Genomic DNA, 18,499 nt, shown 5'->3' with positions numbered 1-18,499 from the left:
TACCATTCAAATAAAAAGACAGCCATAACATAGAAATAGGTTTTGTTTTAAATTTCCTTGAGTACTTGAAAAATTCCTTGAAAAATTTTATTCAGTTAGAAGTTTTCAAATATCAACTATTGTACTGTAGCGGTGTGCTACACGCAGCGCTAAAACAACGACACGGAGTCGGTAAACTGCAGTTAAAGAAGATTTTATTCGAACTTCACAGCCTCGCTTTAAAGCCTCCCTGATCCCGCCCTCCCCGGGCGCGGATGCTGTAGGGGGCACGTACTCACAATCCCCCGCAGGCTTTTCCCCTTGCTGGTGAAGCAGTCTTGGCGCCCTTTTGGGACTGGCCTTTGTGCCGGCGCGCTGGCTATTTGTGAGCCGGTTCGAGTGCGCTAGGAAGTGGGTCGCCACATAACCCCCTCCCAGAACCGGCGATACACCTCCCAATGTCCACAGTCTGGGCCGGACCCTGTTTGGGAGGTCGGCCTCTGCGCCGCGGTGCCAGAAACTCGACTGGTTGCGCCACGTCCACATGGGCCGGTTTGAGTCGGTCCACCGTGAAAACCTCCTCTCTCCCCCCAATGTCCAGCACGAACATGGACACGTTGTTCCGGAGCACCGTAAACGGCCCCTCGTAGGGCTGTTGTAGCGGTGGCTGATGCCCGCCCCTTCGTACAAACACAAACTTACAGTTCTGCAGGTCTTTGGGTACGCAGGTTGGGTTCAGCCCATGCTGCGAAGTGGGTATGGGGGCCAGGTTGCTGAGCCTCTCACGTAGTCTGCCCAGGACTGCTGCGGGTTCTTCCTCTTACCCCCTTGGGGCTGATATGAACTCCCCGGGGACGACCAGGGGTGCGCCGTACACCAACTCGGCCGACGAGGCGTGCAGATCGTCTTTGGGCACCATGCGGATGCCGAGTAGGACCCAGGGAAGCTCATCCACCCAGTTAGCTCATCTCAGGCGGGCCATGAGAGCCGACTTCAGGTGACGGTGGAAATGCTCCACCAGGCCGTTCGACTGTGGGTGGTAGGCAGTTGTGTGGTGTAGCTGTGTCCCCAAAAGGCTGGCCATAGCTGATCACAGGCCGGAGGTGAACTGGGCGCCTCTGTCGGAGGTAATGTGGGCCCGTACACCAAAGCGAGATACCCAAGTTGCAATCAGTGCTCGGGCGCAGGATTCGGAGGTGGTGCCGGTGAGCGGGACCACCTCTGGCCATCTTGTGAACCGGTCCACGATAGTGAGGAGGTGCCACGCTCCTCGCGACACTGGCAGGGGACCCACGATATCCACATGAATATGGTCGAACCGCCGGTGGGTGGGGTGGAACTGCTGCGGCAGGGCTTTGGTGTGCCGCTGCACCTTGGCCGTCTGGCAGTGCATGCACGTTCTGGCCCATGCACTGACCTGCTTGCGGAGTCCGTGCCAAACGAACCTGTTGGCTACCATCCGGACGGTTATCCTGATGGAGGGGTGCGCTAAGTTGTGAATGGAGTTGAAAACGCGTCGCCGCCAGGTTGACGGGACGGGGCTGGCCGGTGGTGACGTCACAGAGTAGGGTTCTCTCACCTGGGCCTACGGGGAGGTCCTGGAGCTGCAAACCGGAGACTGCGGTCCTGTAACTCGGGATCTCCTCGTCTGCCTGCTGCGCCTCTGCCAGCGCCTCAAAGTCTACCCCTTGGGAAAGGGCGTGAATGTTAGGGCGAGAGAGCGCGTCCGCCACGACATTGTCCTTACCCGAGACGTGCCGGACATCTGTCATGTATTCAGAGATGTAGGACAGATGTCGCTGCTGGCGGGATGACCAGGGGTCGGATGCCTTCGTGAACGCGAAGGTAAGTGGCTTGTGGTCCATGAACGCGGTGAAGGGCCTACCTTCTAAGAAGTACCTGAAATGCCGGATTGCCAGGCATAGCGCCAACAGTTCCCGGTCAAAAGCACTGTATTTGAGCTCGGGTGGCCGCAGGTGTTTGCTGAAAAACACCAGGGGTTGCCAGCGACCCGCGATGAGTTGCTCCAGTACCCCACCGACTGCCGTGTTAGATGCGTCCACTGTGAGGGCGGTAGGGACGTCCATTCTGGGGTGCACTAGCATCGCGGTGTTTGCTAATGCTTCTTTCGTTTTAATGAAAGCGGCGGCTGACTCCTCGTCCCAGGTAACGTCCTTGCCCGGACCCGACAGCAGGGCGAACAGGGGGCGCATGATTCGGGCAGCTGAAGGGAGGAAGCAGTGGTAGAAATCCACCATACCCATGAACTCCTGAAGGCCTTTGATTGTGGTGGGACGGGGAAAATGGCGGACTGCGTCTACCTTAGTGGGCAGAGGGGTTGCCCCGTCTTTAGTAATCCTGTGGCCCAGGAAGTCAATGGTGTCGAGCCCGAACTGGCACACATGCTCCTGATGACTGCTGCTTGCTTCATTTGTCGTCCAAATAGATGAAAGCGAAGTCCAGGTCACGTCCCACCATGTCCATTAACCGCTGGAACGTCTGTGCGGCATTCTTCAGGCTGAACGGCATGCGGAGGAACTCGAAAAGGCCGAACGGGGTGATGAGTGCCATTTTGGGAACGTCATCCGGATGCATCGGGATTTGATGGTATCCCCGGACGAGGTCTACCTCGGAGAAGATCCGTGCGCCGTGCAGGTTTGCTGCAAAGTCCTGAATGTGCGGCACAGGGTAGCGGTCCGGTGTTGTAGCCTCGTTCAGTCTGCGGTAGTCGCCACATGGTCTCCAGCCCCCTGTTGCTTTGGGCTCCATGTGCAGGGGGGAGGCCCATGGGCTGTCGGACCGCCGTATGATCCCCAATTCTTCCATCCTCTTGAACTCCTCCTTCGCCAGTCGGAGCTTGTCCGGGGGAAGCCTTCGAGCACGGGCGTGGAGAGGTGGTCCTTGTGTCGTGATGTGGTGCTGTACGCCATGTCGGGGCATGGCTGCCGTGAACTGCGGTGCCAGAACTGATGGGAAATCCACCAGGACCCTGGTGAAGTCGTTGTCGGACAGCGTGATGGAGTCGAGGTGAGGGGCTGGTAACTGGGCTGCACCCAGGGAGAATGTCTGAAAGGTCTCAGCGTGGACCAGTCACTGCCTCGGCAGGTTGACCAGTAGGCTGTGAGCCCACAAAAAATCCACACCCAGAAGCGGTTGGGCTACGGCGGCCAGTGTGAAGTCCCACGTGAACCGGCTGGCGCTGAACTGTAGCTGCACTGTACAGGTGCCGTAGAGGTCCTTACTGTGCTACCGTTCACGGCCCTCGGGGGGGACCCGGTGCCCTGTTGCGGGTGTCGTAATTCGTCGGAGGTAAGACGCTGATCTCGGCACCAGTGTCGACCAAAAAACGGCGTCCCGACCTCTTGTCCCACACATACAGGAGGCTATCCCGATGGCCAGCTGCCATAGCCATCAGCGGCGGCTGGCCCTGGCGTTTCCCGGGAACATGCAGGGCGGGCTACAGCGGCGGGCTTCTGCGCCCCACCGCTGGTGGTAGAAGCACCATTATTCGTTGGTCTCCTCACCCCTGCCTCTGGGGTTAGAGGGCTCTGCGGTCGGGCCTGGTCTGGTTTGCTGCTGGGAGCGTGGCCTGGTGATCTGTGCGATGGACGCCCCACTCACCTTCTTGGCGTTCCACAGCAAGTCCGCCCGGGCTGCCACCTTCCGGGGGTCACTGAAATCCACGTTGGACAGCAGCAGGCGTATGTCCTCGGGCAGCTGGTCCAGGAATGCCTGCTCAAACATGAGGCAGGGCTTGTGTCTGCCGGCCAGAGACAACATCTCATTCATTAAAGCCGATGGAGGTCTGTCTCCCAAGCCATCCAGGTGCAGTAAGCGGGCAGCTCGCTCGCGCCGTGAGAGTCCGAAAGTCCTTATGGGTAGGGCTTTGAAGTCCGTGTATTTGCCGTCCGCTGGGGGCGACTATATGAACTCCTCAACCTGGGCGGCTGTCTCCTGGTCGAGAAAGCTCACCACGTAGTAGTAACATGTGTCCTCTGAGGTTATCTGCCGAACGTGGAATTGGGCTTCTGCTTGCTGGAACCATAGGTGAGGTCGCAGCATCCAGAAGTTTGGCAGTTTCAACGAAACCGCATGAACAGATGCGACGTCGTCGGGGTCACCAATTGTAGCGGTGTGCTACACGCAGTGCTAAAATAATGACACGGAGTCGGTAAACTGCAGTTAAAGAAGATTTTATTCGAACTTCACAGCCTCGCTTTAAAGCCTCCCTGATCCCGCCCTCCCCGGGCACGGATGCTGTAGGGGCACGTACTCACAGTCCTGTCCCGCGCGCGGATGCTGTAGGGGGCACGTATTCACAGTCCCCCGCAGGCTTTTCCCTTTGTTGGTGAAGCAGACCTGGCGCCCTTTTGGGACTGGCCTTTATGCCGGCGCACTGGCTATTTGTGAGCCGGTTCGAGTGCGCTAGGAAGTGGGTCGCCACAGTACTACATTTTCTGAATTCACAACTTTCTACATAAAGAGGCTGCACGTTTCCCATGCCCAGATCCTCTTCTATATATTATATTTAGTTCCTTTTGTTCAAAATTAAGAATAGTCTGAGAGTTTATATACCTATTTCATCCCACCTTCAGAAATTTAACCCATTTGGTTAAATCAGCCAATTATCCTTTGTGGTCTGTTAAAAGTCATCCAAAATTTTCACCTTTCTTCTTACCAGGTACACAAATTAGAACCTGCCCCCCCCCCCCCCCCCCACCACAGGTACAAAGACTATGTGAAACATTCAGGTTCAGTCTGGGTTGGGAGATGACTGGCTCAGTAGTCCTTCCAGATCAATTCGCCTCAGTGTCAGCAGTGGTGGTGTTTGCAAGACAAGGCCATGCTCTCTTGTTTGCACAATTTGTTGTCCTTTGCACATTGGTTGTTTGTCTGTCCTGTTGGGTCTTACACTGATTCTGTGTTTCTCGGTTTTACTGAGCATGCCCACGAGAAAATGAATCTTTGAGTTGTATGTGGTGACATATATGCACTTTGATAATAAATTTACTCTGAACTTTGAATTAGCCAGGGACAAGAGGCAGAACTTGATCCAGTAAGGCTTTTTTGGTTGTTGACTTTAAATTTAGTGAATGCCAGCAATTGGATGTGATACATCCAGGGAAGAGAGATGTTGGGGATTTTTCTCATCCTTGTTCTTCCTGATGTTGGTATTGTCCTTTCTTTGGGAAGTGGGCAAAGTACTTCACCTGGGCTTAGGTTACGGTTTGTTGAGCTTGGTTTGGCCCTGGAGATTAGATATGAAAGTCAGGAAGGGAATGAAGGTGGTCTCCTGCATGGACTTGTGGTGTGTTTTCTCAGTTGTGTGTTTCCATTTTGCCGTGGTACCATGTTCTGACAGTGGAAGGGATACATTTTCAGAGCAAGGATGAGACATAGGAAAAAGGTATGAGTGCTTAGCTCACGAGTGGAAGTCAAGTGTGGTTCAGCACAAGGACACAATGTTCAGTAAACTGCTCTGAGCTGGAGTGGTTTGTGGAAAAGGTTATACGCACCTGGGCTTTAACTGCTAGGGTCAGCTTTGGGCGGAGTTTTAATTTTACACCTGAGCAGGCCTCCAAGCTCCACGACTTTTTTCTCTACCATATTAGCATCTTCTCCAAAGAATCAAAAGATGAAAACTGCAGATAATACATTTACTGTCATCTCACTAATGCTTGTCGAAATAAGCTATTACATTTTAATTACTACATTATTGCCCTGCTGCAAAATTAAACATTTGATTAATATTTTCAGAGGCTTCCTTTGCTCAAGGTGCTGTTTATATTGTATTAGTTTGCTGTTTTTTTTTTATTGTATTACGAACCTGAAAACCCATTTTCCATTCAACTAAATTAGATTTTAGCAATTTAAGTTTTGATTCAGAAAAATACCCTACCACAAAGCAGAGCACCTAATATTTAATATCAGCAATGTATGTTGACAACAGCATCTGCCTCAGAAGATTGTATTCAATTAAGTACCTAAATTCCTCTTGTATCTTTTTGGAGTAGAATGCAGCAAAGTTCAGATGATATAACAACATACATTTGTCCTAATACACAATTATGGATGAATTATCTGCTCTATTCTGTACAGTCCAGAAAATACACAATCAGCCACAGATATCATTGTTTCTACTCACCCACAAACATACATATAGCCACGTTCACTCAGCAAAATTTTTGTGACATCATGGGCCAAATGCTGGAGTAAATGTTGAACATATTTTGGTTTTCCATCTGCCATCTCTCTTGAGAAACAGACTTTCAGTTGTGTTAAAGTGCCATTACTTAGAAAATCCTGCAATTCTTTTCTGCAGAGACAAAAACAAATACATCTTTGGCCTTTTAAGTACTTCACTTTATTTCTGTTCCTGTGTTTTTATGTACTTCCGTGTTTTCATTTGGATTTTGCCTTCTTTCAGTTGACTTTCTATTCTATCCATTTGCAGTGTCTGCTAGCTTTGATCTAACCCCACACATTAAGCTGGGTACTTTTCCAGCAGAATTTATGAACTGACGTAAAGCACTTCTAGGACTTGGCCTTTTCTCCTTGGAGCAACAGAGGATGAGGGGTGACTAGATAGAGGTGTACAAGATGATGAGGGGCATTGATCATATGGATAGGCAGGGGCTTTTTCCCCAGGGCTGAAATGGCTAACATGAGGGGGCATAGTTTTAAGGTGCTTGGAAATAGATACAAGGGGGATGTCAGGGATAAGTTTTTCACACAGAGAGTGGTGGGTGTGTGGAATGCACTGCCAGCGACGGTGATAGAGGCAGATACAATAGGGTCTTTTAAGAGACTCTTCGATAGGTACATGGAGCTTAGAAAATTAGGGGATATGTGGTAGGGAAATCCCAGGCAGCTTCCAGAGTAGGTTACGTGGTCGGCACAACATTGTGGGCCGAAGAGCCTATAATGTGCTGTAGATTCCCAAGTTTCTAAGACTCCTGTTTTTATTCTAAGTATCCATGTGTCTTATTAAGGATTTTTAATCATTTCTAAAGTATTTTGCTCCATTATTAAAAACTAGCAGAGAGTGGTAATTCCAGCACCTTTTAATGGAAGTAAATTTCAGAACTTGAGTAACAGCTTGTTGCCACTGCAACATTGGACATCCTGCCCAAACCACCACAGACCCCCATTAATTCAGACCATAACCAAAACAGCATCAGAAAATGGTGAACATACATGGATCGATAGATAATTTATTAATAACTAGTTTAAAAGTGAAAACAAATAGGGGCCAATGATAGGATTTTTACCATGACTACAGTACACTGATACGATGAGCACCAGTTACCCATTTTTACAGATACGTGCTTTAAAAGGTTTAACGATATTCAATGCAGTTGAAAAGCATAAAACAGTGTCCGTGTTACAGATCAGAAGCTTTGCATAAATCTAGTTAAGTCTCCAGAGTTAATTCAATTTAAGGATATAACTGATGCTGTCCTACACACTAAGGAACTGTAATCTTGTGCATGCACAATACAGGGAAGAAATCGAGCTTACAACAATTAGGCTGCATTTTTAATGATAGGCTATCTATACTTCACGACCTACTTCGGCAAAGTCTCCAGCAAAGACTCTACGCCTCTTCAACTGCAGTGCTCCAAAAAAAGAAAGCTGAACAACATTAAATGATATAAACGTGATGGCCTTTCCCTAGGAGACAATTCAACTCGATTTGAAATAGCACCTCAGGAGTAGTGTTACTCAAGGCTCTGTCTCAGCCTGGGTTATATTTTTCCACTAATAATTATTAAGAGGACATTAGAAACACATCATCAACACATTTTTTATTTTACCCTTTTATTTCAGTTGAGTCCAACTGTGAAATCATCTGCAGATGATATAGATTTTTCTATGTTAAAAATGGAAATGATTAATTACCATTGTATAAGGTTTAAAAACCAGTAAATAAATCTTGAAAAGTGAAAAAATGGCAATAGAAGTGTAATAGGTGCCAAATTAGAACTTCTACCGGGTGAAATTTTACTCAGCTGCTTGGGACAGATACATGAAGATGCATAGATGCTCAGTGTCTCTGTTGTCAGCTGCACAGAGATAGAGAACAGTGCTCCTGTGCCAAGAGTAAATTGCCACGTTCATCATAGGGCATCAATAGGCCGAGACTTGTCAACGGAGGGATTTCAATTCAATCAGTATTTCCCATGGATGGATTACTCAAGAAAAACAGTGGGGCCCAGTCATGCTGGAATTCTCTTGTAATGAGTGGAAGGAAAGTAAACTCCAATTTTCAATGTCTCTAAATGTCACTTAAGAGATAGCTAGATCCATGAAGAGGGAGTTCTGTCCTCCAGGGGTGTTCCAGTACATATCTACAACCCGGACTTCTCCATGGACTCCAGTGTGCAGAGGGCTAGCAAAACCAGCCCTTTGAATCTACCCCAAGGGAATGGGAGCTTGCGGAAATTATTGACAATTCTGGAAGGGTCTGATCCAGTACAATATAAACATACCTTCGGAAAATCAAATCCCAAATTTGGTGTGAATCCTTTACAGGATAAATATTAAGTTTGGTTAAATCTAACTCCTCAATCAGGAAGCTTATAAAGTGCTCCCTTACTAAATTCTTGAATGTATTGTAGATTAAAATTCAGTCTAGCAGTTTAAAAAAACTTCAATCAGAACTCTACAAGTTTGAAAAGTTTACACAGAACTTCAGTTCCAATAACAGATAAAGGAAAAATATTTTGAAAATATCAGGAGGTAAAGGCAGCAGATTGAAAAGTGCATTGTGTCTCTCTGTGAACGGATCCTCAACCACAGAGAGGATAAATAATGCAAATAAAATTAGAACACTACAGTTACCGAAACAGATAGTCTCGATCACAATGCCGGCAGCCATAGAACAGCCAGGTTTCTCCAAAAGTACACTCAGGATTCTCTTCTCTTTGTTTTTGTCTGAAACAAAAAAAAACAATGAATTAAGATCTACATTCACAGTTGCCTAGCAATTCGGCTACGGTGCCCTGGCTCCAGATTGCATTCTGCCTCTCGAACTTAAACTCACCTACATATTAATGGCTCAGTACAAAACCAAATATTTGTTGCAGATTCTTGAACGTAATCAAAATCAATCTAATTTTCAGTAATATTTTCTTTCAGCCACAGGAAAATGTTCTACAAGAATTGCATTGCCTCATTTGAACTACCATTTCACTCTCCCGGTGCATGCAAGATCAGTTGGCTGCTTGCCTATGGACATACTTGCAGCTGAACCTCGTGCTCTCAGTTGTCAGCAGTATGCTAGTACATTGGAGGAGCTATGCCTTTATCAGGAATGGGCAAACTCCTTAGCTACACATGCCAAGGCAAATAGAGAACTCCTCCTGTCTCCGGTAAGATAAACTAAGTCAATATAAAGAAGAAATCTGGCTCTGAAGTACTTTTTAAAACACTCACCAAGCAGTGAGGAGACCTGTCGGATAATTTTTTTAAGAAATCATCATTCCATAATAAATAGCCAAACATATTGAAGTAATTAATTTCTACCTCAAAATTCTAAAATAAAAAATCTGATTTAAAGATTACTTTCATGTGCAACCTTCCACATCTTTTGAATTATTCTAATTGTCACAGCCTGTGGTCTCAACCACACGAACTGCCACAGTCCTGCCTACATCCTCCCTGTAGGCCCCGAAGTACTGTCACCAATGTTCTCTCAATAACCCCCACAGGCTCATCACTAACAACCTTTGACTTGGCCCCAGAGTCCTATCAACATCCTCTCACCATCAGCAGCAGCCACATCGCCAACATCCATCACTAACTCCCACAATCCTTCCAGCTATATCCTCGCACAAATCCCACTTACATCCTTACTGAAGTTCCCCGTTCTTCTCGAAGCTCCACTGGCATAAACATGACAATAGGAATCAATGGGAGAGCCATTTACCTGAAGCTGGAAAATACAAATGTTCATTCCAGAGAGCAGTTAAGTGCCTAGAAAGAAGATAAAGTGTTCTTCTAACTTACATTGGACCTACAATGGCAATGGAAGAGGTCACACACAGACAGAAGGAGTGGTAGAATGACTAGATTGTAAGAATTTAGTTGTTTTTTTGTAAGGTGACCAAGAGAATTGACAAGGGCATGGCATTAGATGTTATCTACATGGACTTGAGCAAGACCTTTGACAAGGGTGAACCTGCTTGGATTGACCAGAAGATGAGATCACATGCAAGGAGATGGGGGTGGTAGTGGAATGATTGGTGGTCTGTGATCAGCAGAGTACTGCAGGGATCAGTGTGGGGCCCACTGTTCTTTGACATTAATATTAATGATCCGGATAAGAATGCCGCTGGTGTGGCTAGCAAGCTAATGGCACCAAAATTGGTGGTATAGTGGGCAGTAAGGAAGGTGATATAAGATTACAATAGAGCCTAAATTAACTGGAGATGTGGGCCAAGGAATAGAAGATGGAATTTAACTGTCAAGTGTGAAGTGTTGCATTTTGGAAAATAAAACCAGGGTAGAACTTGCACAGTGAATGGCAGGGCCCTGTAGTGTTGTAGGACAAAGAGACCTAGAGGTACGAGTAGATATTTTCCTGAAAGTGGCAAAACAGGTTGACAGGATGGTGAAGAAGGCAGCTGGCATGCTTGCCTTTGTTTGCCAGTGCATGAAGTACGAGTTGGGATGCCATGTTACAGCTGAACAAAGTGCTGGTGAGCCCAGACTTGCAGCACTGGCTATAGGATAGAAATGGGAAAGAGTGAAAGGATTTACTGGAAGTTACCAAGACTTAGAGGGCTCGAGTTACAGGGAGATATGGGATAGGTTGCAGCTTTCTTCCCTGAAGCATAGAAGGATGAGGAATGACTTTACAGAGGCTTAGAAAATAGTGTGAGGTCTAGAGAAGGTGGATGGCCACAGTCATCTCCCCAAGGTACGGAAATCTAGAATTAGGGAGCACAGGTTTTAAGGTGAAGGGGAAGGATTTAAAGGCTGATGGGATTTCCCCAGGTTATCAAGGGAGGCAAGAGTCAAAATGCTGGAGCATTGCCCAGTACCCTTGTGTCCTCCTGCATAGGCAAGGTCCGGAGGACTGGCCAGTGGCTAATGTTGTACCTCTACTTAAGGGGGGAACAAGGGAAAATCCTAGGAACTATAGACCAGCGAGTCTCACGTCAGTTGTAGGGAAATTGCTGGAGAAAATTCTTAGGGATAGGATTTATGAGCATTTGGAAACCCATGGCCTAATTAGGAAGAGACAGCATGGCTTTATGCATGGGGTAAGTTGTGTCTTACCAACTTTGAGTGAGTTTTTTGACAAGATGACAAGAGAGTTAGATGAAGGTGGGGCAGTGGATGTTGTCTACATAGATTTTAGTAAGGCGTTTGACAAAGTCCCTCAAGGGAGGCTGACCCAGAAGATTAGGATGCATGGGGTAAAACTGCGAATTGGCTCTCTGGATTCAGAACTGGCTTGCACAAAGTAGACAGAGGGTGGTGGTCAAAGGAATTTACTCCAGCTAGAGGCCTGGAGTCAGTAGGTGTTCCACATGGATCTGCTGTTTGTGGTGTTTATAAATGACCTGGATGAAAATGTCGAAAGGTGGGTTAGTAAGCTTGTGGATGATACCATGATTGGTGGAGTTGTGGATAGTACAGAAGACTGGTAAAGAATAAAGAATTCAGATCAGTTATAGATATGGACAGAGAAATGAGTTTAACCCAGGTAAATGTGAGGTGCTGCACCTTGGTAGGTCAAATGTAAGGAGACAGTACAGTACACTGTTACGGACCAGACCCTTAACAGTGTTGCTGAGCAGAGAGATTTTGGCGTACAAGTTTATAGCTCCATGAAAGTGGCTACACAGGTTGACATATGGTTACAGTGGCTTATAGAATACTTGCTTTTATTAGTCGAGGCATTGAGTTAAAAATCAAGAGGTTATGTGGCAACTTTATAAAACTCTGCTTAGGCTACATCTGGGGTATTGCAAACAGTTCTGGTTGTTACACTTTAGGAAGGACGTTGAGGCTTTTGAAAGGGTGCAGAAGAGGTTTATCAGGAGGCTGCCTGGTTTAGAGGGGCTGGACGAACAGGTTGTTTTCTTTGGAGCAGTGGAGGCTGAGAGGAGATCTGATAGAGCCTTATAAGATTATGAGAGACATAGATGGAGTAGACAGGGGCTATCCATTTCCCGTGGTAGATATGTCTAATACCAGAGGACATGCATTGAAGGCAAGAAGGGGAAGGTTCAAAGGGGATGTGAGGGCCAAGTTATTTTACTCAGAGAGTGGTGGATGCCTGGAATGCGCTGCCTGGGGTGGTGGCAGAGACAAATACATTAGAGGCTTTTAAGAGACGTTTAGATAGGCACACGAATGTGAGGATGGAGGGATGTGGACATGGCGTAGGTAGGAGGAATTAGTTTTGGGGTTTTTTTTTTGCTGGTTCAGCACAACATTGTGGGCTGAAGGGCCTGTACCTGCACATATTTACATATAGATTGGGTGAACCAAATTGGTAAGGGGGCTGAGGAAGAGGATTTCTTGGAATGTATGCGGGATGGTTTTCTGAACCAACATGTCGAGGAACCAACTAGAGAGCAGGCCATTCTAGATTGGGTATTGAGCAATGAGGAAGGGTTAGTTAGCAATCTTGTCGCATGAGGCCCCTTGGGTAAGAGTGACCATAATATGGTGGAATTCTTCAGTAAGATGGAAAGTGACATAGTTAATTCAGAAACAAAGGTTCTGAACTTAAAGGGTAACTTTGAAGGTATGAGACATGAATTAGCTAAGATAGACTGGCAAATGATACTTCAAGGGTTGACGGTGGATATGCAATGGCAAACATTTAAAGATCGCATGGATGAACTACAACAATTGTTCATCCCAGTTTGGCAAAAGAATAAACCAGGGAAGGTAGTGCACCCGTGGCTGACAAGGGAAATTAGGGATAGTATCAAGTGCAAAGAAGAAACATATAAATTAGCAAAAGAAAAGCGGCACACCTGAGGACTGGGAGAAATTCAGAGACCAGCAGAGGAGGACAAAGGGCTTAATTAGGAAAGGGAAAAAAGATTATGGGAGAAAGCTGGCAGGGAACATAATAACTGACTGTAAAAGCTTTTATAGATATGTGAAAAGAAAAAGATTGGTCAAGACAAATGTAGGTCCTTTACAGTCAGAAACAGGTGAATTGATCATAGGGAACAAAGATATGGCAGACCAATTGAATAACTACTTTGGTTCTGTCTTCACTAAGGAGGACATAAAATAATCTTCCGGAAATAGTAAGGGACCGAGGGTCTAGTGAGATGGAGGAACTGAAGGAAATACATGTTAGTAGGGAAGTGGTGTTAGGTAAATTGAAGGGATTAAAGGCAGATAAATCCCCAGGGCCAGATGGTCTGCATCCCAGAGTGCTTAAGGAAGTAGCCCAAGAAATAGTGGATGCATTAGTGATAATTTTTCAAAACTCATTAGATTCTGGATTAGTTCCTGAGGATTGGAGGGTGGCTAATGTAACCCCACTTTTTAAAAAAAGGAGGGAGAGAGAAACTGGGGAATTATAGACCGGTTAGTCTGACATCGGTGGTGGGGAAAATGCTAGAGTCGGTTATCAAAGATGTGATGACAGCACATTTGGAAAGAGGTGAAATCATCGGACAAAGTCAGCATGGATTTGTGAAAGGAAAATCATGTCTGACGAATCTTATAGAATTTTTTGAAGATGTAACTAGTAGAGTGGATAGGGGAGAGCCAGTGGATGTGGTATATTTAGATTTTCAAAAGGCTTTTGACAAGGTCCCACACAGGAGATTAGTGTGCAAATTTAAAGCACATGGTATTGGGGGTATGGTATTGATGTGGATAGAGAATTGGTTGGCAGACAGGAAGCAAAGAGTGGGAGTAAATGGGACCTTTTCAGAATGGCAGGCAGTGACTAGTGGGGTACCGCAAGGCTCAGTGCTGGGACCCCAGTTGTTTACAATATATATTAATGATTTAGACGAGGGAATTAAATGCAGCATCTCCAAGTTTGTGGATGACACGAAGCTGGGCGGCGGTGTTAGCTGTGAGGAGGATGCTAAGAGGATGCAGGGTGACTTGGATAGGTTAGGTGAGTGGGCAAATTCATGGCAGATGTAATTTAATGTGGATAAATGTGAGGTTATCCACTTTGGTTGCAAGAACAGGAAAACAGATTATTATTTGAACAGTGGCCGATTAGGAAAAGGGGAGATGCAACGAGACCTGGGTGTCACTGTACACCAGTCATTGAAGGTGGGCATGCAGGTACAGCAGGCGGTGAAAAAGGCAAATGGTATGTTGGCATTCATAGCAAAAGGATTTGAGTACAGGAGCAGGGAGGTTCTACTGCAGTTGTACAAGGCCTTGGTGAGACCGCACCTAGAATATTGTGTGCAGGTTTGGTCCCCTAATCTGAGGAAAGACATTCTTGCCATAGAGGGAGTACAGAGAAGGTTCACCAGATTGATTCCTGGGATGGCAGGACTTTCATATGAAGAAAGACTGGATCAACTAGGCTTATACTCACTGGAATTTAGAAGATTGAGGGGGGGATCTTATTGAAACGTATAAAATTCTAAAGGGATTGAACAGGCTAGATGCAGGAAGATTGTTTCCAATGTTGGGGAAGTCCAGAACGAGGGGTCACAGTTTAAGGATAAAGGGGAAGCCTTTTAGGACCGAGATGAGGAAAAACTTCTTCACACAGAGAGTGGTGAATCTGTGGAATTCTCTGCCACAGGAAACAGTTGAGGCCGGTTCATTGGCTATATTTAAGAGGAAGTTAGATATGGCCCTTGTGGCTAAAGGGATCAGAGGGTATCGAGAGAAAGCAGGTACAGGGTTCTGAGTTGGATGATCAGCCATGATCATACTGAATGGCGGTGCAGGCTCGAAGGGCCGAATGGCCTACTCCTGCACCTATTTTCTATGTTTCTATGTACTGTACTGTTCTGTGCTCCAAGACCAGAAGGGCAAGGTTTTCCACAACAAGGAGATGAGTATATGAAACAAGTGGAAGTGGTAGGCATGGGTCCAATTACAACAGTTAAAAAAAGATTAGGACATGCACTCAGATAGGAGAGGCTGAGAAGGACATGCACCAAACAGGCAAAGGGGAACAGCTCAAGTGGACAGCTGAACGCTTTGTTTACATGGTGTATGACTGCGGAAGCAAGTCACCTGGCATGACCGATTTGGTCAGTGCGAAGGGAAGAGGCCTAATGGAGAGGTGCTGCGTGGCAAGATACCCTGGAACAGGGAATGGTGAGTGGGGAATAGACCAGGGAGTCACGAATTGAGCAGTCCCTGCAAAACATGGAAAGTGAGGCAGTGGAAAAAAATACTGCCACAACAATTATTGCTAAGAGAGTTCCCCAAAATCTCCAGCTTGTTAAAAAAAACTACCTTTTCTTTCCATTAGTGTCAATAGTGAGAATGCTCATCGATCATCACATCAGGTTTAAATCCATTCTCGACTCCTTGGATAAGCTCAAAACACAATGTTCAATTTTCGGCTAATAAATGACAAGTTACATTTGTATTGGGAGATTCCCATCTCTAACAAGTGGTAATTCAAGTACTTCACTGTTTCAATCAGAGATTTCACCAGACTCCTACACTGTCAATATCTTAAAGGATCACATTTACTGAACTCATAAATGAAACCATGTCAACATTCTGGCTGCAGTTATCCATCAGAAGCTGACTATCTCCTGTCGTGTTAACCAGCCTCCCTTCTCAATGCAGTACAACTAAAACCCACCAAAGATGTGCTAACAGTCAAGATGAATGGAGCATCAGTAACATAAAAATATGTGAGCATTCATACCAAAACAGCCCCCCTATTTGTGACATTTACCAGGAACGAAGGATACGAAGCATCGTTGAGGATCCCTACCACTCATCCCACAATCTCTCTGACCCACTACCATCAGGAAGGAGGCACAGGAGCGTCAGGACTAGGACTGTCAGGCTAACGAATACCCTGCTACCACTGAAGTCTCCTGACTAGAGCAGCGAGCTGTTTACTGTACACTGCAGGCATTTTGAATGATATTTTATGATCTTATTTATGGTAATGTTTGTTTTATGTGCTGTGTGGGATACACAGTATGTTTTGCGGGTGCACCATGGTCCAGAGGAATATTGTTTAGTTTAGATGTTTATATGACAATAAACTTGAACCTAAACCTAATCAAGCACAGAAAACATTCACTTTGTAAACTGGTGCACTGTGACTGTAATGTGTACCACCTGCTTACTACAGCAACTTATCAAAGCTGACTGGCAACACTTCCCATGTCCGCATTCTGCACATCCCACAGGACAAGGCATAGTAATGGCATCATCTCTACACTATTCTGCAAGTCACCCAGCATCACTTTTGTTACCAAGTCAAAGTAAGACACAGCAGGCATAAAATATCACAGAGACTACAACGGGTCAAGGAGGTGACTCCCCATTTTCTTAAAAAGGTAGAGATAAGCATAATACCTTACCAGGCCAATGGAACCCATATCCAATATAAAAATGAAGACAACAGATTCAATAAGTGCAAGGAACAAAACTGACAATTTTTAGGTTAAACTTGTAATTTTTCCCCTCAAAAAGATTTAACTTGATTATTGCATTAAATCCAACATTGTACAGATTCATACTGGACATCCCTGGCCACTCTGCCCTTTCAAGTACCCATTCTGTTTGCTACTAATTGTGGGCTGGAATTTTCAGCCACTTTCTCATTGGTGCACATATACACAGCATGACGGAACAGAGGAGGTGAAATGGCAGTCACAGCACTTCCAAGAGTAGGTAATAAATTAATCCAATTCCCCAATAATTTTCTCATGGGGTCTACAAATTCCCCCTTTGAATATTCAAGTAATCTGTTATATTTTCTGCTTATTAAAACTGTCAGTGGATGTGTCATCAAGACAAACGTTTAAAAGTTCAAAGTAAATGATCAAAGTACATACATGTCACCATATACTACCCTAAGATTAGTTTTCTTGCAGTCATTTACAGATTCTTGATTGATCAGGCATTAGGGGATATGGGGAGAAGACAGGAGATTGGGGCTGAGTGGAAAGTGGATCAGCCATGACGAAATGGTGGAGCCGACTCGATGGGCCAAATGACCTAATTCCTGCTCCTGTATATTATGGTCTAAGTACAAATACAGTGGTGCTAGAATCACTGAAAAGCTACACACAACAAAGATGGACAAACACCACTGTGCAAAGACAACAATGTGTAAATACAAAATAATAATAATAAGTAATAAACAGAGAACACAAGTTGTAGAGTCCTTAAAAGCGAGTCCATAATGTCATGGAATCAGTTCAGTGCTGGGGTGAGTGAAGTTTCCCTGCTGATTCAAGAGCCTAATGGTTGAAGGGTAAGAACTGTTCCTGAACCTGGATCTCCTGTACCTCCTTTCTGAGGGCAGCAGTGAGAACAGATCATGGCCTGGATGGTGGGGGTCCTTGATGATGGATGCTGCTTTCCTGCAACAGCAATTACGTAGATGTGCTCAATAGTGGGGAGGCCCTTACATACCAGGTTGTGATACAACCAGTCAATATAGTCTCCACCATACATCTACAGTGGTGCTAGAAAGTTAGTGAATCCTGTAGAATTTTCTCTATTTCTGGATAAGTATGACCTAAAATATGATCAGGTCTTCACGCAAGTCCTAAAACTAGATAAAAGAAACCAGTTAAATAACACTAAAACATTATACTTGTTCATTTACTTATTGAGAAAAATTATTAATATTACATGTATTTGTTGGAAAAAAGTATGTGAACCTCTGGGATAATGCCTTCTACAAAAGCTATTTGGAGTCAGGTGTTCCAATCAGTGAGGTAAGATTAGAGGTGTGGGTTATAGAGATGCCCTGCCCCATAAAAGACACACAAAGTCAGGTTACTGACAGAGCCTGTTCTTCTCTAGAAAGATCTGTTTATGTGCATCATGCCCTCAGTCAAAAATACTTTCAGAGGACTTTAGGAGAGTTGTAGAGTTGCATGAAGCTGGAAAAGCATCTAAAGACCCCAGTGTTCATCAGTCCACAGTGAGAGAAATTGTCTACAAATGGAGGAAGCTCAGTACTGTTGCTACTCTCCCTAGGAGTGGGCATCCTGCAAAGATCACAACAAGAGAACAACTTGCAATGCTGAAGAAGATGAAAAAGAACCCAAGGGTAACAGCAAAAGGCCTGCGGAAATCTCTAGAACTTGCTCTGGTCTCTGTTTCTGTGTCCATTATAAGATAAACACTGAACAAGAATGGTGTTCATGGAAAGACACTACGGAGGAAGCCACTGCTCTCCAGAAAAAAAATGCTGCACATCTCATGTTTGCAAAAGACCACCTGGATGTTCTACAAAGTTCTATGCACAGATCAGACAAAAATTCAACATTTTGGCAAAAATGCACAGCGCTATGTTTGAAGGAAAAAGGGCTCTGCAGACCAACAACAAAACCTCAGCCCA

At 45.5% G+C, this 18,499-nt stretch overlaps 1 protein-coding gene across 6 annotated transcripts in view; it reads right to left on the bottom strand.

The window, feature by feature from the left end:
• Window positions 1–18,499, bottom strand: part of mtrr (5-methyltetrahydrofolate-homocysteine methyltransferase reductase) — a 106,626-nt gene that overhangs the window by 13,097 nt on the left and 75,030 nt on the right. For 3 of the 6 annotated variants that reach the window (XR_012099978.1, XM_073054245.1, XM_073054242.1), the window contains exons 13-14: window positions 8,824–8,916; window positions 6,125–6,295 (exon numbers count right to left, since the gene is read on the bottom strand). Coding sequence is in view for 3 of the 6 variants with exons in the window: in XM_073054245.1 (XP_072910346.1) it covers window positions 6,125–6,295; window positions 8,824–8,916 (264 nt within the window). In the remaining 3 variants the exon portion in view is untranslated. Of the gene's footprint in view, window positions 1–3,056; window positions 4,129–5,495; window positions 5,622–6,124; window positions 6,296–8,823; window positions 8,917–18,499 lie in introns of those variants that run through there. The other 3 variants (XR_012099979.1, XR_012099980.1, XM_073054243.1) reach the window with 3 other exon arrangements.

This window comes from Hemitrygon akajei, chromosome 8 (genome assembly GCF_048418815.1).
Source record: "Hemitrygon akajei chromosome 8, sHemAka1.3, whole genome shotgun sequence".
Lineage (NCBI taxonomy): Eukaryota > Metazoa > Chordata > Chondrichthyes > Myliobatiformes > Dasyatidae > Hemitrygon > Hemitrygon akajei.
The sequence above is the reverse complement of the archived record's forward strand: the minus strand, read 5'-3'. Positions and strand labels throughout refer to the sequence as shown.